General features: G+C 40.2%; 2 protein-coding genes across 5 annotated transcripts; one reads left to right on the top strand and one right to left on the bottom strand.

The window, feature by feature from the left end:
• Positions 1-775: 775 nt before the first annotated feature.
• Positions 776-10,339, bottom strand: sfi1 (SFI1 centrin binding protein). 2 transcript variants are annotated; one of them, XM_088423486.1, is made up of 31 exons: positions 9,971-10,339; positions 9,808-9,879; positions 9,599-9,709; positions 9,075-9,178; positions 8,874-8,991; positions 8,693-8,798; positions 8,453-8,564; positions 8,251-8,375; positions 8,052-8,165; positions 7,881-7,973; positions 6,844-6,941; positions 6,670-6,736; positions 5,891-6,021; positions 5,262-5,343; positions 4,989-5,167; positions 4,716-4,788; positions 4,496-4,567; positions 4,297-4,371; positions 4,129-4,200; positions 3,936-4,020; positions 3,609-3,727; positions 3,454-3,528; positions 3,280-3,354; positions 3,000-3,173; positions 2,768-2,919; positions 2,612-2,692; positions 2,161-2,401; positions 2,016-2,076; positions 1,855-1,948; positions 1,654-1,753; positions 776-1,580 (listed from the first exon to the last, which is right to left on the bottom strand). In XM_088423486.1, exons 1-31 carry the CDS (start codon positions 10,120-10,122, stop codon positions 1,437-1,439), a joined length of 3,357 nt encoding a protein of 1,118 aa, XP_088279612.1. In that variant the 5' UTR covers positions 10,123-10,339; the 3' UTR covers positions 776-1,436. The 2 variants fall into 2 exon arrangements, with proteins under 2 accessions (XP_088279612.1, XP_088279611.1); XM_088423485.1 differs by lacking the exon at positions 9,808-9,879 and having other exon boundaries at positions 10,247-10,297.
• A 307-nt stretch (positions 10,340-10,646) lies between these two features.
• Positions 10,647-20,541, top strand: eif4enif1 (eukaryotic translation initiation factor 4E nuclear import factor 1). Of its 3 annotated transcripts, XM_088424460.1 has the most exons (20): positions 10,647-10,951; positions 12,012-12,144; positions 12,228-12,301; positions 12,930-13,057; positions 13,853-14,130; positions 14,630-14,828; positions 14,911-15,065; positions 15,658-15,796; positions 15,894-16,070; positions 16,366-16,637; positions 17,051-17,125; positions 17,272-17,458; positions 17,894-17,982; positions 18,147-18,283; positions 18,392-18,467; positions 18,581-18,704; positions 18,779-19,090; positions 19,163-19,336; positions 19,632-19,832; positions 20,159-20,541. In XM_088424460.1, exons 2-19 carry the CDS (start codon positions 12,043-12,045, stop codon positions 19,814-19,816), a joined length of 2,883 nt encoding a protein of 960 aa, XP_088280586.1. In that variant the 5' UTR covers positions 10,647-10,951; positions 12,012-12,042; the 3' UTR covers positions 19,817-19,832; positions 20,159-20,541. The 3 variants fall into 3 exon arrangements, with proteins under 3 accessions (XP_088280586.1, XP_088280584.1, XP_088280585.1); XM_088424458.1 differs by having other exon boundaries at positions 19,632-20,541; XM_088424459.1 differs by lacking the exon at positions 10,647-10,951 and adding an exon at positions 11,267-11,433 and having other exon boundaries at positions 19,632-20,541.
• The last annotated feature ends 281 nt before the right edge of the window (positions 20,542-20,822 follow it).

The following is a 20,822-nucleotide window of genomic DNA, read 5'->3' on the forward strand; positions in this document are numbered from 1 at the left end:
TCGAAAATTGAATGAAAACCAGCCATCCATCCTATGTTGAGTAAACAACAGTATAGACAACACTTACTTGAGGCACAGTTGACAAATACGAAACTCAACAAGAAGACATAAATCCCTTTCATTGTGTCCTATGGCAAGTTGCTGTGCATAAGACTTCTTCCAAAACCCCAAATCTTGAGTGTCCTGCATCGCATGCCCGAAGCATTAGAACCACAAAAGACACAGGGTGTAACAGAGAAACACAAACAAAACTCTGCAACATCAGCCCCAGGGTAAATTTTGAAAGGGCTTTTTTTCCACACAAATGGAAACATTTAGCAACGGTGGGAAACAAGTCAACACCCATTTCGAAGCTTTGAGAGAATAGCTGAGAACGCTTTATATTAATGTGCCTCAATCTTCTGAAGTTGTTGAGAATGACATTGCTTGCTCAGCTTGTAAGAATGTTTACCAATTTAACAGTGGGAGTTCTAATAAACACTCAAAACCTTACACACATTGGTTAGGCAAGACTGCTTGAAGGGCATTCTGCTAATCTGCTCCCACATTCATTTCTCCTCCAAAATATGAATACAGATTGAAAATCAAGGTAGTATCTGATGTACAGTAGTTTCACAAATATCTTCTCGTTTAAAAAGGTTTCGATGATGATGACTCATTCACTGCCATTGACGGCTATACTGCAGACGTCACACATGTTTTTTACTGAAGCACTTGCACCACAAGAGTGCAAAAGTAGAAATAGAAGTTATTAAAAAAAAAAAGACTCAACTCATTCTTTCTTAATCTCTTTACTTCAGTATTTGTATGACACCGTTTGTAAACGCTTCTCAGTACCAGACAAAAAGGTGACATATTTAGCAAATCCAGATCAGAGCTTTGTTCATGTTAAAAAAAATCAAATATATGTTGAACTATTTTCCAATGCGCTGATACTACAATATCAGGAGCTGAACATTAAATTGATAAAATCCCTGAGATTCCTTCAGAGTGACCCCCCCACCCAACAAACAGATGTACACAGTGCACTGTTAAAGAAATATGACAATGTATTGATCTAATACAACAAGTTAGGACGTTATGTAAAATGGAAATTAAAAAGGGTATGATTTGGCAAATTATCTTCAACCACTATTACTATAGATGATGGAATCCCTATATTGCTCGCAAGTGAATATTGATAAACATTGTTCTGAAATTGTTAGACTAGGCGACGTTCACTTGTTTTCGATTAACCCGTTCGCCAATGGAATGTTCCAAAGAGGTGTTCTTTGAGCATCAACTTTTCTTGTCTTTTATTGCCCATGTCCCAATTATGCAAATATTTGCACAAAAACTATAAAAATGATCATTTTAAAAATTATATACGTATCTTGCCTTTGTACACTATTTCCAATGAATATAGGTTGAAGATAATTTGTCAATCATTCTTACATTTACATCTGCGCTTGGCGACAAAGAGAAGAAAACCCTGAGCAGTCGAGAACAGCTTGTAAATGTTGGAGCCTTTCTGCATGTAAACGCATTGTCAGCCTTCGCGATGCCAGTTCACGGGACAGTTTCTCGATGCGCTCCTCAAGCTTTCAACACACAAATCATCAACTGAGAGGAATGTTTGGTCATTTTTGTCTCCAACCAACAAATCTTGCTTACCTCCTTCACCTGCTGACAAACTGCATGGTTATCAATTTCCGCATCTTTTCCACTGGTCTGCAACCAACTCTGCAAGATGTCTTTCACTTTCTGCCAGAGCCTGAGCAGCCCAAAAAATAAACTCAAGTAAACAACCAAGTAGAAAAAACAAACAAACAAACAGGAAAGCAAGAAAAATGTTGTTTTTGTACATGTGCTCACCTGAGCTGCTTCCTGTCATCCTGGAAGTTCCTCATGTCCTGCTGGATGCTCTTTAGATCCCTCATCAGCGATGAAGTTGTATCATTTGACAAGTCTAATAATAATAGTTTTTTTTTCAAGATTTATTGGAGCCAGAGAATGGAAAGTTAATGTAGATATACCTGAAGGTGTTGATGCAAAATTGAATGCCGTTGGTGGGCTGAAATTGTTACCACATCCCATCTTGGACATAAACCAAAAATTAATTAGTAACCTGGACCTGGAATCACCTGATTAACGTATCAAAGTCTAAATGATGATTATTACCTCATTTTCTGTGCTCATAAAAGCGGTGGGTGGCAAAAGCAGCTCACATGATGTTTGAGGCAGGTCCAGGGTGGAGACTGGCGTTTGCTGGGGTAACACATGATGCACGACTTCATTTTGACGTGTGGTGTTGAAAGGGATGGAAGGCTGAGGGAGGGAGGGGGATGACTGTGCAAAATCTGTCTGTTGTGAAGAAATGCGCTGCCAGAGTTGTTGGCCTGCTCCAGCAGATGCTTGGCAGCTGAAAAAAAGAAGCAGAAGTATTCTTTTTACTGCCCTGATGTTTAAAAGGAAAGTAAATATTAAAAAAAAAAAAAAAGTATGTAAAGTAGTAAACACATAATGATAACAACCTAATATATGATTCCTTTCACAATTTCAAAATCATGTTGCTATATAAACATGAAATGCTCCAGATGGTATAGAACCAGAAAAATGAATTATGCCCTACCCATCATACGGTAATGTTTTCAGCGAGGGCTGAAGCAGTTCTTCGCAGCGCCGAGGCTGGCGTCGCATTAAGGGACGAATTCTTGAGGGGGAAAGGCAACACGATATTATAATTTTGGCATACTCCATGAACTGTTAAGGGCTGCAATGCACTCACAGCTCAATGTCAAAGTCTCCTGAGTCAGATGGAGAATCAGCTTTCAAATCAGTATAACAGACCGCCAGCGTCTTTTTTAGTGGTTTGCAAAGAGCTTGCTGCTTCCACCTCTCGGCATAACACTTCACCACCCTCTGAATATGGAGACTTTGCTGCAGGAAAAAAAAACAAAAACAGACTGATTAAAAGGGACACATTAAGCTGACGAAAGTAAACCTGAAGATAAACGTACTAGTTTTTCATCTCTCTGCTTTCCAGGTTCAGGCAGACTCTTGATGGTATTCATAGCTTCACTGCATGTCACAGCCGCACCCTGTGACTCCTCTTTGTCCACCGGTGCTGCTTCCAACGCCTCTGTCTTTGTTCTGCGCCCCTCTTTGCTCCACAGCCTCCATGCATGCATCACCTGCAGCAGGATTAAAAAAACAAAAAACATATGAACAAATCAAGCTGTCAATGCAGTAGGAAAGTAAAAAAAAAAAAAAATCATGTTTAGATGAGGAAGGTGATACCTTGGCTTGAAGAGTGAGGGCCCAATGCCAGAGTGCTTGCTCTGTCTGCTCAGACACCTTGACCTTGAACTGGAACTGTTGGCATGAAGAAAAGCTAAACTAAATGTATACGTGTGTTTGTGTGTGTGTGTGTAATATGAATGCGCTGTTGATATTGGTGTTTGAAAAGCAAACCTTTCTCCTCCAGAGTAAGAAGTAGGTCCGGTACAACGTCAATCTCCGCAACAGGATTCCTTGTTGTTTCATCACCTGTGTCATCACCATATTGTCAAGTGGATTGGATTGGGTTTTTTATTCTAATAGGTGCAAGTAGGTAGGGAATCTAGTACCTTGTATTTGATGCATATACGGTGATGCTCGTTCCATGCTTTCAGCACTTTACTCAGCAATTTTGTGTTATAATGTTTCCTGGCTTTTTCTGCGAGTATTTGTTCCCTCTCCAGCTTGACTAGAGATGGAACAAGAGTGTGCACTTTGTCAGAAGAATACTTTCAATAGACTGTCATTATTTTTTTTAAGTGTTGTATTTTAAGTTTGTGTGATCACTACTTGAATCACGCCTTAAATCAGTATTGTGCCACAGACCTTGACCTTTGTTGTTGGATTTTCAATTTAATGATTGCTACCAACCAAATCTGTGTGTGTGCCATACTTACCTTGATTTGAAGAAACCTGAGCTCTGTTTAGTGCTATCCTCTTCTGATGGCTGTCAGACACCTCACACTTTGTTTCTTCTCTCTCCTGGAAAAGCAGATTTAGAGCATAGAAAGTCAACTAAGTGTCTTAGTAGCCACAAAGTTTATCCTTAAAGCACACAAAGCCCACATTCAGACGCAGGAGTTCGTTCACCTGAGGAGCTTCCAACGCCTCCGCCTTCATCCGGCGCTGTTCACTGACACACATTTTCCATCCAAACAGCACCTGTGATGGAGTCCCCAAAAGAACATGAAGACAACAATCCTGCTGCATCCTGCAGTTTGGTTCAGTGGAAGAAAGGATTAAGTGGGTATATGAGACCTTGGCTTGAAGAGTAAGAGCCCAATGCCAGAGTGCACGCTCTGTCGGTTCATAAGTTTTCAGTCTGTACTGCAGCTGTTGACAGAGATCAAAAAAAACAAAAAAACAAACAAAACGCTTTTTGTATAGAGCTCTTGCTTTTGATCTCACTCTGCATTGCCTTGTCGGATTCATTATGTTATTTGTATATTGCATGTACCTTCCATCCCACAAAGCTGTGCTTGACAACTTTGCTCTCATGACATTGCTCAATTTTTCCCCTCTGAACAAACTGAAACAAAGAAAAACTATGGTTACACACGCTTCCATACACCACAAATATACCACTCAGCTAAATCATTGGAGTTGTTAAAAAAACAGAAACTGTTCTTATTACACTATGCAATTAAAGCTTGTTAACAAGTGTAAAGGGAAAGTACCTGTTTCCACCTATCCAAAGCCCATCTCATGCAGTGAAGATCATCTTCACAACAAATTTGTTGCTCATTGGTCCTGATATACAAAAATGAATCCTTTCCAATCAGTTTTCTTTTAATCATAAGAAGAACTTATTTGTTCACTGATGATATTTTTAAATGACAGGTAATAGTATACATAAATAATGTATAAGTGTAGTGCATTCAATCATAAATCCATCCATTCATCATTTGGCTCATCGTATCATGAACACACAAACCCAAATTTTGCCTCACCTGGCCTGTAATCCAACACTGCTATCCTCCTGCTGTGCCATTGAGATGTGAAGCCTTTGCTGGTGTTGATCTTTTGATGCCGGCTGCTTCTCTTTCTCCTCTGCCCTCTGCTGCTCCATCCGCTGCCTCCATCGAGCCCAAACTCTCTGCATGAGGCTTTGCTCTTCATGAAGAATGGCCTGAGGAAAATAATTGCTTGACATCACTGTGATCACGCAAAAAAGCTCAGTAAGTGTTGGCAGATCACTTGGTTAAAATAGAATGACAACATACTATTCGCAGAAGCAGCATTTCATCCTTGTGTTTGGCTGACCTTTCTCGCCAGGTGCACAACACCCAAGTGCACAGACGTTGCCTGAGGACAAAGTGGCATTTTTTTTTTTTTTTTTATCAATGAACTGAGAATGTTAAAAGTGAAAAAATGGGAAATATACTCAAGTTGTTGTTTTAAAGTTATAGAAAAATACAGTACACCATGATTTTATTGGTCAGGCCCACTTGGGAATAGATTTGCCTCCATGCGACCCGCACGCTTAAATGAGTTTGACACCCCTGCTGAATTGTGCAGTGGTTCTCAAATGGTCTACCTTCCAGAGGAAAAATATTCTTCCCTATCATCAAGTTGAGGGCCACATTTTTAAACCATTCAAATTTATTTCACAGAAAAATTGCACAGTGTAAGTTCATTCTATTTTAATACGTTTTACTGTGACATTTGTTAGTATCTGTTGTTGGTTTTTGCTAACGTCTTGTAAATGCTGTTTGACCCTTCGACTTACTTTGTCTTGTTTACTTCACAATTTTTGATACTCCAAACATTTCTGGAGGGTCCCATCGATTTTTAGCATTGTGAGTCCCGGGGACCCGACAGTTCTCAGAGGTAAAATGAACATTGTACTCACTTATTATATTCATCTGCCTTGTGTTTCCTGTTTTTCTTCACTCTTTTCTGTTGAATATATTCACACCACGACTTGAAGTAATGAGCCAAACAGTGCTCGGCAAACCAAATATCAGCTCGCCACTCCAGCTCCTGCATGAAAGCATACCATCAGTTATCAGCATCAAAGTGAGTAATTTGAGGCTATCACACTGTCTTTGAAATGTAACCCGACTGCCCTCCCCATGCGATATGGTGCACTTGAGCGCTGCTAGCTAGTGGCTAACTTAATGATGGCAACAGGCACTGTACAATACATTTCTGCCTAAATAAATACATTTTTATCACCCTGAATTAGGAATTTAGATTACTTGGTAAGGTTTATTCTGAAGTTTTGACCACTGTCATGTAGAACATTGACAAGTAAAATTTCCCGTATACTCCATATCAAAAAAGACCAAAAGAAAATAGATCTCATGCTGTGCATGTACAAGAATTCTTGTGGTAAACTACTGTAATCTCGCAAGATCTTGTCGTACAAAATATCGTCCCATCCCAAGTATATATTCATCTTTCAAACAACCAATCATGGCTCACCTGATTTCTGGGTTTGGTCGTACAAAGTAAGCCATGATTGGTAGTTACCTGAGCCCTGAGTATATGTGATGTCATTTTCAGATGACAGCAAATGGCAAAATGTGTTTCGGTATTAATTGTACATGAAAAAAAAAAGATTATAAACAAAATGTTAAAATTTTACTGCTGAAAATGGCTAAACATGGTTAGAATTCATTTTAATACCTCCATATGACTTTGCTGCGTAAGCTTTCGCCTCCAGTGTTCAAAAGCCCTACTCGACAGGCACGTCCTGTAAAGGGAGGCAATAAAAACATAAAATAAACAAGCAGCCAGCCAAAAGTGCATTCAAAATATATTTACAGAAAATACATATGAAAAGAGATCAATGAAAAACACCTGTAATTTGTCAGCGCAATATCTGTCAGGGCTTGGAGACGTCTGTCTTCAGCCTCCTCCAGTCGGTCTTTCCATAGCTTCCAATGCTTAATTATGACCTATGTAAAAAATTGCAGTGTCAAAGTAACATATTCATTTATGTCATTTAATTAGTCATAGTTGATCTTTTTTTTTTTCCTGTATGCTGATTGGATTTGTTTTCATGTATCGGGTTTGTTGTATTTGAGTTGTTGGATGTTGGAAAACTATGGTCAATGGCACCCTGAAGAGGACAACTTTTGGCAGTCATCGTGTTTGGAAAAAAAAAAAATTCAGAAGCAGACAGAAGACGTGAAAATGTACACCATGACTCCGGAGCTCACATGGCCAAGTTGAGGTACGCGACAGGAAAGTTAGGGCCTTAAAGCATTGTATTTTTCCAAATTATTATGGCAAAGACCTCAAAAGTTTCACAAAGCTTCAACAACCTATCTATGAGCGTTCCGCCTGATGGTCGAAATGAAAAGTTTTAACCAGCACATGGGACTAGTCTCAAATGCGAGAAAAAGTAAATGATTACAAGAAAATAAATCATGGAAGCCATTTTTGTTGTTGTATAGCGATCTGCTACAATAATAAAATGCATTAATAGATGTCTAAGTCTAGTCCCAGAGGGCCAGTATCCTGCATGTTTTCTGGTTTTCTCTGCCCAATACACCTGATTCAAATGCTTGTTAGAAAGCTCTGTAGGAGCTTGAAAATGACCCTAAATATTTGAATCAGGTGTGTTTTTCTTGAGATGGTTAGAAAACATGGAGGATATACTAGCCCTTGAGGACTGGAGCTTGACACCTATGCATTAAACGGAAAAAATAAAACCCAGGTACAAAGTTTTTCTCTGAAATTTTGGGTGATATTAAAAAGGGATTATTTAAACAATTACAGATTCGACTTCATCTAATTTATTTTAACTCTCATGACAACACTAGTAAAATTAAAAAAATACAACATGTATATAAGTCAGTGGCGTTAAGTCACACTCAATCTCATTAACTTACAGTCCGGTTATGATGCTGAAGGGCTGTATTTTTGTTCAGCTGTTTAGCTCTATTCTGTGACACGATTAGAGAAAGCCCCTGAAATACAGTACGCTGCAAACAGAATACACGGTCATCGGTACAGTACATATTATTACTAACATTACAATCGCTTCATTCTCTTGATCTGACCTTCAGGCGGAGTTGGTGGTGTTGACATGCCATCTGGCTTCTTTCTGCTTTTTCTTTGCGCCACGTCAAATCTGCCGATGAGCTCAATAATTCCAAAGTACTGGCTGGTTGGAGCTGGCCATGAAAGAAAATGCAAATTTTAAAAAAGTATGCATACCCTCCAGTCTAGCAGAACTCTGCACTGAGATACCTGACTCACCAGATGTCCACTGGCCTGCAAATGTTCCTCTTTGCTCTGCCATTTTTTTTTGCGATGCCACTCACTTTTCCAAACTCGCCAGCTCACGCTTATTAAGTGAAGACGGGCGACGTACTGAGGGGTAGCTAAATGACAGAATGAGGGAATGTTGAATGGCAAATCTTTTAAAAAAAAAATCTGCACAAGATGTTTTCTTAATAACCTTTAATGTGTTTCTTTTGCTGGCGAAAAGAGACAAAACTTTGCCACTCCTGCAATGATTTATTTTCTACTTTGTTGCTGAAGTGAACAGATATTTTGGATTCTTCCTCCATCTGTGAAGAAGCAGGTAAGTGCCGATCATTTCATTGAAGAAAATATTTTTACAGAGTATAGTAGAGCTTATCCAATTTAAAAAAATATTTTTTTAGTTATTTCATGCTGAGAAATAGTTAATATTTACCTTGGCCTGTATATTCACAGCCTCGTTCTTCAAGGTTAGGTCCTCCATCGTGTTAAATTTGTTCCGATGCTGTTGAAGCCTCAACTGCCACAAACACCACGTTGACCTGAGTTAAATAAAAATGTGTTATTAAAAGTGAATCCACACAAAACAGTGGATCTGTAAATTAACTTTCACAAACCGCAGTCTTGTGCGCCTGTGTTGCTCTCGAGCTGATTGTAGTGCTTTACTTTTCAGTCGACGTGTTTGGATGAAACGCCCCCACTTGTCCCAAATCTGACGCATTCGCCACCTGTTGGCTGGGAAACACCAACAAAGTGGTAACATTTGAGAATGTTTAATATTGGAAGATTTATCACCTGAATGTAGAGGTATCAAATACCGTATATACTGAATGCGTGGGCTTTTTGGATTTTGCTCTTCTTTTCCACTTGCAATGACATGAATTCTTGCCAGCTTCGAAATGTCAGATAGAGCAAGCGATACCTTCAAAAAAGACATGTTGTGAGAAGATCTGGTTGATTTATACATTTAAACTTAATAATACTAGACTTATGGTGCCTCGGTTAGCACGCCCGTCTCACAGTTCAGGAACCCCAGTTCAAATCCACCTCGCTTAAGCCTTCATGTGTGGAGTTTGCATGTACTCCCCAAGCCCCGCTTGAATTCTCTCCAGCCACTACGGCTTCCTCCCATGGGAGTTGTATTGGAAATACTAAAATGTCCTTAGGTCTTAGGTTAGGTTTAGGTGTTATGGTTGTTCGTCTCTGTGTGCCCTGCAAATGGCCAGCAACCAGTTCACGGTGTCCCCTACCATCTGCCCGAATTAGGCTGGGATAGGCACCAGTAAGGCTGCGACCCTAAGCGGTTCTAGAAAAATGATGGATGGATGGCCCAAGGACTGACCTGTAATGACATTCTGCACGTACTGAAAGCCGCCACTCCCTCCCAGAAGTCCACCATTCCTCTTTCCATCCATCAAAGATTTTTCTCAGTAACACTCTCTCATAATGACATCTGTAAATTAAAAACACAGGAGTGCAGAAATTACGTGATTCAAGAATGGTCAGAATTTATTGCCGCTGACATGCATCTTGGATTATTATTAATGGTACTTTGCTTTATGAAGAAGGCTTCGACCAAAGATGTTCCGTCTCCATATTTTTAGAAACTTTCTTGATAAGTATCTGCGAGATTAAAGACGTTTAGACAGACACTAGAAAACAATGAAATACAGTCAGCGAAATTAAATAATTTGTAATAACAAAGAATGTGCACCTTATTCTCAGCTCCTTAAAACTTCCGCATTTGTCACAACTGTATCCAATTGTTTGGGGAATAAAACTGCTTTGAACTACATTCTCTTTCGTATCATCACTAAATCTGACGCAGTGTAAATTGCAGCTTTGAAATCGCGATTGTTTTTCCATTACTGCGAATAATCTACTCCACAATACTTTTAAATTCACGGTACGGCGTTTGAAATGATACAATCAAAACACAAACAGAAGAAAATTGTGTGGTCATTGTATCAAAGTTTGTCCATTAACTTACACTTAAGAATCACCGCGCGTTTGTTTTTCCGTGTCACGTGACAATTGAACGAGGGCCTGGGGTTTGTTTAATTTACTGCTCGTCAGCAGCAATGTTTTGGTTTTGACTGATATTGAAACGCCAAACTGTCGGCCTGTGAGCCAAGTTTACAAATCGAGCACATCCCAAAGCTTAGATTAGCTGTCCAAATATATGCCTTACCACAAATCAAGCGTTTGCATAAATTGTGGCAACAGCTTCTCAACATATTTTTGTTTTTTCTTCTTCTATCGCTTGTATTTAATTGTAGTCAAATTATTTCTGGAGTAACATTTTACTCCTTCATAGATATTAAACGTATCGGACTATTTCAAATTCTACATAGGCGCGCGGGGCACTGCGTCAGGTTTCCGAGGACCTTCTTAAAGCGGCGTTCAGAGAAAATTTGCTACTACGACTCAGGAAAGAAAGAACGTGTAGACAAGTATTTCAGATTACTGTAGGAGAATATTCCAACCGTGTAGTATTTCATGTGACCCTAGTACAGCCCGTTTTCTAAATTCACTGTATCCGGTTGGCGAGTGGTAAATTTGGTTGGGTGGGCATTACCCCATTCCCCAGCTACTTAGCTGGCTAGTTAGCCGAACTGGCTAGAATAGCTAACTAGCTCTAGCTGACGTACGTGAACTTCAGGTCAGCCACTTTCAAATTCAGCCGTCATACCGGGTAAGTTATTTTTCTGTGAATTTGGAACATATCGGGCAGCTGTTTTTTATATTCTGCATCTTTTTATATAACAAGTTATGTTACAGAAAAGACTACCGGGCTCTGGGAAAAAAATGAGCCGCATTAATGTGTGTTATATTTATTTGAAGTTTTATTAACTACCAATGCAGGTTACGGAGCGGTTTTATCAATTTGCAAAATTGCGATTGTTTGCTCCCGCTGATAAATCTCTCGGGTGTAATCAATTAACTCGTTAATTGGATAGTGTCGTTCGATGGATTTCAGCGGCTCATACGATAGGACAGGCTTTCTTTTACGATCGTCTGGTCTTTTTCTACCGTTTTCACGTCATTATTTTTGCATCCGATGTTGATCATCAAACCATCAAGTTTACTGCTTTAAGGCAAGTTCGTATGACACCCTACATTGTAAAGGATCACTCCATAGTGCTGGGATAGGAAAGGCGACTTCGTTAAACAGAAGTAAGTTTAAATCCCATGATAAAATGACGCATTAATTCTTAAATCAAAAATGTGTTACAATATGCAGACCTGACGTGGTCCAGTTTCTTGGTACCACAAACTTCTCAGCAGCATTCTGTAGTAATTTATGGCTGTTCCATTGTGTGTTTGATTTTTTTTTTTTTTTCCCCCAGCAGCAGCTGCAAATACCTATCTAATTTATGTGGAAGTAGTGTGTAAAGTAGCCTTTTTGTCCCTTCTTTGGACTTAAGATCTTTGATTCTATAAATGTTCTTCAGGTGTTAATGAGTACTTTTGGTCAGAGCTTTCAAGTGGATTTTGTGATTCAGTCGGTCAACACATCAAGATTTCTGACTTGATTTGTGGCTCTGAACCAATGCACTAGGTCTAGTATTTTTGCAAACATCATTTTTTTGTTTTGTTTTTTAATGTTGGACTCTGACTGACCTTTGACATTTCAGTAATAAGGTGCAATACAATGACCCCCCATTATTTTGTCAATTTGTTTCAATAGAGCTGCAGATTCACTATTTCCCAAATATCCATAATTTTATTTATTTATTTATTTTTTAACCCAGCGGAGTATTTACACAAAGCTGTGTTTCTGCCATGGACGGTGACGCTTGTGTTGAGGAGAACAACAAAGGTGATGCTGTTGTGGACCAAGTTAAGAAAGAACCAGCAGCCACAAGTCCACATAGATATACCAAGGTAATGGAGAGGAACATATTTTTTCATTTTGGTTAATGTGCTCGTATGTGGATCTTGTTTAATTTGTGTTTGTGAATATTTAGGAGGAGCTTCTTGTAATTAGGGAGCTACCAATCTCCAATGAAAGGCCAGAATGTCTTTCAGTGAAATATGACAGGTATGAATGGATTGCCTACATCAGCTACCCTACAACAGTTATATATATATACACACGTATATATGTATGTCTGTCTGTCTGTCTCAGCGGTATATTCTCTGTCAACTGTAGTGACAATATGAACAATCTCCTTCACATCGTCATTATCGTAGGATGATACACAGCCCCCATAATCAGTCCAAGCCCAAGCCACGTCAGTAAACAAATATCTCTGAATAGGAAGACATGGGATGCACATACTTAGCTTTATGTAAGGCAAGGAAAAACTATTGCATAGAGCTTGTTCCTACTGTTGTTCCTGCATTTTTTTCTCGCCACATAGCAAGAGGGTGATTCCCTATTGCTTCTTGATTATCTTATTTGTTCGCCATAAATTGCGCTACATTCACGTGCAGTTTTCATACATCATGTCACTTAAAGAATGACTGAAAATGTTGACATTAGTCAACACCCTCAAAATTCTTTTGCAATAAAATTGAATTTCAAGTGTAAACTCCGTTATCATGGGCGTGTGTGTGTGTGTGTGTGTGTGTGTGTGTGTGTATTTATATAATTATATATTTAAATATATGTACTGTAAGTCTCAGTCAAGGATTACAAAATCTAATTTAACATGTCTTAAATACAGTGACGGCATCTGGGACCCTGAGAAGTGGCACGCCTCACAGTATCCCACCTCAGGGCGTAATTCTCCAATGGAAGGTTTTAAGAAGGAACATTTGGAGGATCGAGTTCCACTGAAAAGAAGAATCCCAGGTACTTTACCGGGGCCTCAGTATATTCTCAGGACAGATGGTCAAATCGTAGAAGTAAAAGTAACTTTAACAGTCATGAAGAGTTGGTGAAAACCAAAATCAAGTGAGAAACTCCACGCCATTTCACTCTGGTAAATAATATATTAAGGTGAGAAAAAGCAAGACGCTTATGACATGTAAACATTTGTAAAACATTGCCTCCTGGTGGTAGGATGACAGTGCTTGATTTGACGTGTAGAATTACGCTGCAATTTCGCTGAGTGTTTCTGCACTCTGCTGTACTCTGCATCTGCACACCCACACCCACTGCGAGCGTCTGCAGTCCACCGTGATGCTCTGTACAGCATCACTTATTCCTTGGGAAGTCAAACTACGCATGCACGGGGATCATCAACTGGTTGAGTTTGGGGGGGGGGGGGGGGGGGGGTGTCTAACCTTCTGGAAACCAACCAAGCTCCGTTTGTGGAAGTTTTGCTTGGATAACACTTCATTGCATACGCCTGAAATGGGCTTCTTGGGTCTCCGAAGGCGACTCTACACGAGTCTCATTCACTGTGAAGCAGTGAATGTCATGCTAAAACAGCGCGTCGTCAAATCTTCTTTTTTTTTTTTTTTTTTTTCTCACGCTACTCTCGCACTCTCCCAACTCTCTTGCGGACACTTCAATCAAACATGCTAACTCCTAACTCCCTTTTTCCTGTTAATGAAATTGGTTAGGCTTGTCAATTTTGTACGCTGTGTTGTGTGCAATTTACAATCTATTTGGAATAAAGTAATTGTGTTAAATTTTCTTCAGATCCTCGCGAGAGGTTAAAGGAGGACGATTTGGATGTAATACTGAGCCCGCAGCGTCGCAGCTTTGGAGGTGGATGCCAAGGCAATGCTGCACCTGCACCCCACTCCTCCCGACCAATCAGCCCACTTGAAAATAAGGAGAATGAGACTCTCCGCTTAGGAGGGACGCGACGAATCGGAAGCGGTCGTATCATTGCCGCCCGAGCCTTTGAAAGAGAAGCCCGCCTAGAGAAGGAAAGGGAGCGGGATGTCAGAGACTTTAAAGACAAAAGATTCAGGGTTGGTTCTGAGTGTTTGTTCAAAATCAAGCTCATTTACCTGTAGGGTGTTTTTTATTTATTTATTTTTTGAGTGCAGACGTTTTTCCAAGTGTTTTGCTAAAGGAAAGTTAAAAAAAAAGTAGTTATTTTTATGTACTAAAGTAATCAACTACTTAAACAATTTCAGGGACTGAAGTAATCGATTACTTTGTTAAACTAAGCAATTACTGAAGGAATGAATATTTGATTGAGAAGTATCAGCCTTTTTTTAAACACTTTTAGCCAAACACTTGAAACAATTTTGAATAAAATGTACATTCAAAAGAATATAATACACACAGTAGCAGCTGGAATTGAATGTCTTTGGGAATTAATATGTTAAATGCATTGATGATAAATTGCAATGTAGACAACAAATAATTTGCCCTTTCTAGTACACAGAAAAATAACCTTGGTTGTCTCATCAAGTGTATTTGCTCATGTGTTGATCCTTGGCCTTTTTTTTTTTTTTTTTCCAGAGAGATTTTGGAGATAAGCGTGTGTTTAGTGAACGGAGAAGAAATGACTCTTATGCAGAAGAGGAGCCAGAATGGTTCTCCGGAGGTCCCACAAGCCAGTCTGAGACGATTGAGCTCATTGGATTTGACGATAAAATATTGGAAGATGATCGGCGCAAGTCCAGACGCTCAAGGAAGAGGACAGAGTCTGTGAAAGAAGGTAGAAAACATGTCTTTCAATACTCACTAGCTGACAGTTGATAGTTATGATTAGAATTTTGCATGTTTATTCAAATCCGTAGAATGTAATGGGCAGCCAGAGGAGCAAAATGCGACTTTGCGGGCTTCAGCTGATCAGGAGGTTCCTCACCCCGACGTGTTGCCCGAGCAGTCCACTGGAGATTTTGACTTCAATGAATTTTTCAATCTGGAGAAGACCATGCCAGGCTTGGCGTCTGTAAGTACTGGGATGCACAGAGGTGTTTTGATGGCAAGTGGTGTGGATATCACAATTGGGGTGTCACTTTCTTGCCATAATACTATTGTTGTATTCAAATCAAAGCTTGATGTTTTCATATCACCTCAATTACACTTTTTTTCCTCTATGGGCTCAAAGTGTCTATCCATTATAAATAGTATGTGACACTAAACATCTCTCGTAAATACCTTTAACTGCTGTGACTTAATCTGAGGTGGTGGTTGCTTCAACACTGAATGTTGCTGTCTTGTTTTACTAAAGATTGTTGCATGAGATTCAAAAATACATTCTCTTTTCCAAATTTATGCCCATCATGACAGCTACATCTCATTTGCAAGCTGACCAAATACTGTAGTTCTTAGTGTTCAGCCAAAGTGGGGGAAGTTTGAGGGGTGTTTTTGAGTTGTTTTTTATGTATTGGATAAATGTCTTCAGGCACATTTTGTGCTAAATGAATCAAATGACGATGGAAAGCGGCCTAAATGTAAGTGCCACTTTAGCCCTCATATCCGTTGTGTCTGTTTGTGTCTTGCGGTTTGCCGCCGTCACAGTCTCTGTTTTGTCTTTTTAGATGATAGAGGATGTTTTAGGGGAAGGGCCTGTAACAGCAAGCCGCTTCAGTCAGTGGTTCTCCAGCAACTTGAGTCCTTCAGGCAGCCACTCCAGCAGTTTGAGGTCCACTCCGCATGAAGAACTGGAAAAACTAGCAGGTTAAATCTTCTTGTCTTGTGTGTTTTTATTTTCCCCCAGCATATGCTGAAGTCAGGTTTATGATATATATATTCATTCTTTTTTCCTTCTCCGAAGGGCTTGAAGTCCTTGGCACATCCTCTGGTCAAGGTGCTGCCCAATTCTTTACACCCATTCAGTCATCAGATTCCAAGGAGAAGGTTGACATCCTAGAGTTGTTGCACAAGGCCAAAGTCGACCTGAAGCCTCTTCTCTCCACCCTTTCCCTTAACAAGGCTCGCCTACGGGAAAACAGTGAGGAGCACAAACACTTGTACCATATTAAATAATATTAATAATACCCTGTATACTTAAGTCTTTCACTACCATTGGTGACTATAGAAGTCATTTTTAATTGGTTTGGCAGTCAATAAGTTAAGTGAATTTCTTTTCACTTCAAGTGTTTGATAATGTAGTCATACCACCTAGCCTAACTTTGTCAAGGTACCAAAGTCTTGAGGGTTTTTTTTTTGTAGCAAATCTTTCCAATGATTTCAGTTGCCTGTATTGTATATTGGAAAAGTTTTGACTTGCATTATCCCAACCCTAGCTCACTCTGGAGCGGTACTGTCCCTGGAAGAGGTGGAGGGAGGAATGAAGGGCATGAAACTGGCCTCAGACCCACAAGTGCAAAAGGTAGCGCCTCCACGAAGCGGAAACGGGACACCCTTCATGGCTGAGCACTTAGAAGAGGCTTTAACGGGCGGTCCCAGTGCTCGGCCACGTTCGCGCGATACAGACATGTCAGCCTTTAATAAACTAGTCAGCAGCATGAAGGCAAGTGGAACTCTGCCAACTCATCCTAAAACCAACTCAAACAATGTAAGTATATCTCAAATGTTTGTATTAAGCTACCAAGTAGCAACCTAATGAATGGTTCACTTTTAGAGGGATGGCTGAACATTGTGTGGAAAGAGCTTGACAAGTGATGGGCATAAATTTTCTTCCAACTATTTATGGCGTGAACTGTGAACATAGCCCTTCTGCTTTATGTAAGTGAAGCTTGAGCTGATGTTGATACTACAAAAAAGTGAGCGCACAATTGAGGAAATTGCTAAGTAATTAATGCTTTTCAGACATATGACAAAACCCTTATTTATGCTAATATTTGTCAAACTCCAAAAACCTCTACCTCAAGCTTCACATTGCATGATGCTCATTGGCATTGGCTTTTATGAGGAAACGAGGCTTCTGTTGTGCATTCACAAATTCATTCTCCTTGTGTGTAAATTCAGCAATCTTCAGACCAGTCTGTGGTGGCATTAACTGAAGTTCCGATGCCACCTCAGCAACCGAAGAACATATTCCAGGTATTTGAGATGGCAGAGAGTGGCCATACATGTAGCCAGCATTCGATTATCTGAAAACTTAACTGTAATGTTTCTATGCTGATAAAAATCTAGCCCACAAGGGAATATTTTTTCTTCTTCAAATCTGTCAATTTATTCTGCAACAGGAGCTCTTAGGTGGACCTGCTCGTAGTCGCTCCCCAGTGCTACTTGGCAACCTTTTGGGCAACTCTGAGATCTCGGCTCCTCCCAGCTCCCTACATAGCCTCTTGCACAAAGGTCCCTCACCACCTCTCTTCCCTCAAAGGTCACCCTCACCAGATTACTTCAACAGCCGCTTGCAGCATCCAGCAGGTAATGATAAATAAAGGTTCTAACATCCTGGTTGTTACAGGTATAGTCCACTAAAGCCGTTTTCCGCAGTAAATTTTGTCTAAATTATTTTAATGTACATTTATTTAAAAACAACTTTTGCCACTTGCTCTCAACTGAAAATGAAATCACGTGTGCAGAAGGCTCAAGTAACTAATAATGACACAGCTCAGCTTGTGAGCATCATATAACCAACAGGTGAACGGTGATTGGTCATTACGCAAGCCTCAAGCTTTGCTCTAATGGCAATATTTTAATATGTATATATCTGTGTGTGTATATATGTGCATGTTTCCTCTTTCCTATTATGTACCGTACATTTATCAGAAAGTACAGTTAATGGCTTCAGCAGCTCCTTAAGAGGTATACTCATAACAAGTGTTGTGGGTAATCCTTCCCCTCTCATGTTATCTCAAGGCTTTCCTGTTGGTGCTCAGACTATGATGCCTGCACACTATGCCGACATGCACCGGTCTATCAGCCCTGCATCTGCAGCTCAGCATCAGGTAGCAAGACTTTTTTTTTTTTTTTTTTTTTCTCCCTATGTTACATTGAGTTCGATTTGTTTAATGGGTGAAGTTGCTGAACATATTCTCCCTAAGTCTTTCTTTTGAGAACTGAAAGAAATTATAGATTAGTGATCCATTGGGCTTGTTTTACTTTTTCCCAGATGAGGACACTGTCAATGCCAGTGAATCATTCAGATCTCGAAGCACTTGCATTTCAACAGGATCTTGCACTGCATGCCCACCATCAGTTCCCATCTGGCTACAATCGACTGCCACAGGACAAGTCTTTTCGGAACCGGTGAGTGATATTCCTCAATTAGCTTATGAACTAACAATACAGCGTAGTGGGCCAACTTGATGTGAAGTGAGCTCCAACTGCTTACTAAATGCTGTGTGCTTGTTTCAGTCCTCAGCGCGTTAACCGCTCCCCTGGCCCCCAACCTGCCGGAAGACACTCACCGAACAATGCTGTCACAAGTATGGTAAGCGTCAGATTCATCCCCCTGGCCCCAAAATGTTGTCTCGTTGAAGCAAAAGAAGTCTTTTTTTTTTTTTTTTTTTTTTTTTTTTTTTTTTTTTTTTCTTCTTGCAACAGTTGTCTCCGTCATTTACACCTACATCAGTTATCCGTAAAATGTATGCAACAAAAGAGAAAAGCAAAGATGATCAATCAAGTCGACCAGAGACCAAAGAGGAGGCTGCCGCGCACTCTCAAGATGGTACAGAGCCTTGATTTGACTTAAAAGCCTGAATTAAAGATGACTAAATTTAGACATTCCTCTTATAATTGCAGAGAACAATGCCCCCAGTTCACACCTTGAAGCATTTGAAGGAAATGGTGCACAGTCTAGTGCAGTTAAGTTCTCTCAGACCTTGTCAAGCAAAGACCAGGAGCGACTTAAGCCGCTTTCTACTGGACACCATGCACCTTCTACGGCACCGCCAGGACCACCCTCATCTTTCCCGCGTTCCATCTACCCGGTCCCACTGCTATCCCATGTACCAATGGTACGTCCGCCTCCTCAGCTCCACCCCAATGTGGTTCAACGAATGCTAGCTCAGGGAATCGAGCCCCAGCAGCTTGCCCCGGCACTGGTCCAAGCAGGTAAAGGTTCGCCCACAACATACCTTTATTGCTTAATATGAATTAAACCAGTCTGAATATTGTCATTGTCAGGTATATACCCACCACATGTTGATCTAGCGCAGCTTCAAGGCTTACCCCCTACAATACTTGGCCAGACCCTGTACCCTCTTAGTGCAGCAGGAGGTCATCCGCTTCTACCTCCCAGAGCCAGCACTCAGATGCAGCTGGCGGTGATGCAGCAGCAACTTCAGCAGCAGAGGCAATGTGAGTTAAAATCGAACGTTGTGGCCATTTCGATACGTTTGAAATGAAAGAGGCTCTCTTATATGTACTTTATCAGGAGTTGAATACCGATAATTCCTTCCTAGGTATTCCCAGAAATAAGTGTTGGCAAATTTGACCTCAGCTCTAGGTGCTGTTTTTTATTTTTTTTCAGTAAAATGTTTATGTGAAAAGGTTGTAACTTAAATGGCCAACAATAAAGGGATACTGTACAAGTTACTTTGTGTAATTTTGCTCCTTTTGAGTCTTAAGAGTTAACTTTGTCCTCCGCTTGCAGTACATCAGGGCATCCCAGGCCCACAGTCTCAGAGTCAAGGATCACATCGGACAAATGGCTCCCAGCGACACACAAGTCCCCCTCCAGGTCTGGCCAAGTGGTTTGGATCAGATGTGTTGGATCAGCAGCTCCCTTCCATGCCATCCAAGGTCATAAGTGTAGATGAGTTGGAGTTCCGGCCCTAAGGAACTTAACGCTGAGGTGGACTGTGAATTATGTTTCCCGCGTTCTCTCTCTCTGATCGATAACATTTAAATGTGAACTTTAAGTTGAAGCCACAACAAACACTTGGACAGTCTTTTTTGACTAACCTTGAAATTAAAGCTCTTACAGAAAAGTAAGCAGGGCAACCGAGATGTGTTATTGCAGATTTTTTTTCCCCCTCCTCCCACATTCACTTTTTGTTTTATCCTTTTTTGTATTGGACTAGTAGTAAATTTGGGAGTAAGTTATGTATATTCACGACTGTACAGATGATGGGAACTTAACGTAGTCCCGCTGTAAATAGCAATGTTTTTTTTTTCTAGGTCGAGGGGAGGTGAAACTGAAGTTTAAATGCTGATAGACTGTCACTAAGAGCTAGTAGCACTCCTTGTAGACTTTCGTTGTCCTTGTGAACTGCACTGAGAGCTACTGCAAATGATGAATGGGGAGGTTTGCTGTTTACTTCCCTCGCCGGTGGCTCAGTCCCATAGATGTGGTGAGCAGGATCATTTCAAGACTACTCCAAGGGACTGCTGGTTGTGCCTTCTGTGTATTTGTTTTTTTCTTTTGTAACTGTATTCTCTCCCATCCAAACTGCCACATGAGGAGGCAGTCTCGCAATTTCTGGAGGTGTCAGGATTCAGTTTTTTGTGCTGTTAAATTATAAAGCACAGATAGAATTGATAAATAAAAATTGTGACTAACACTTTGGAATACTTGCTTACTTTTTCTCCGATTTTTCTGTGGAGGTATTGTTTGAATAATTTTGACGTGTTCAACTATTTTATGCATGACTCAAATTATTTGACTTTTTGACAAATCCAGCTATGTCAAAGTGAAATAGTGTCACATTTTGGGGGTGCAATTGGCATTAATACAAAATTATTTCATCCAGCTCAATAGTATTCAGTAGCAAATGTACTGTTGTGGTCGTTTTTGGACATTTCTTCTTTGAGCAAACATCAAACCGTGCAGAGATTAGCTCCG

The sequence above is a fragment of the Hippichthys cyanospilos genome, chromosome 9 (assembly GCF_059441005.1).
Source record: "Hippichthys cyanospilos isolate Australia breed blue-spotted pipefish chromosome 9, RoL_Hcya_1.0, whole genome shotgun sequence".
Lineage (NCBI taxonomy): Eukaryota > Metazoa > Chordata > Actinopteri > Syngnathiformes > Syngnathidae > Hippichthys > Hippichthys cyanospilos.

Excerpts from the sequence above, each read along its gene's own strand:
- eif4enif1 (XM_088424458.1), top strand. The coding sequence starts at position 12,043 with ATGGACGGTGACGCTTGTGTTGAGGAGAACAACAAAGGTGATGCTGTT. Across the intron at positions 12,302-12,929 it reads CTTTCAGTGAAATATGACAG|TGACGGCATCTGGGACCCTG; the intron begins GTATGAATGGAT and ends TCTTAAATACAG. Across the intron at positions 16,071-16,365 it reads GGCTCGCCTACGGGAAAACA|CTCACTCTGGAGCGGTACTG; the intron begins GTGAGGAGCACA and ends TCCCAACCCTAG.
- sfi1 (XM_088423486.1), bottom strand. The coding sequence starts at position 10,122 with ATGGAAAAACAATCGCGATTTCAAAGCTGCAATTTACACTGCGTCAGA. Across the intron at positions 6,737-6,843 it reads ATTGCGCTGACAAATTACAG|GACGTGCCTGTCGAGTAGGG; the intron begins GTGTTTTTCATT and ends CTCCCTTTACAG. Across the intron at positions 3,529-3,608 it reads GTATATGCATCAAATACAAG|GTGATGAAACAACAAGGAAT; the intron begins GTACTAGATTCC and ends GTGATGACACAG.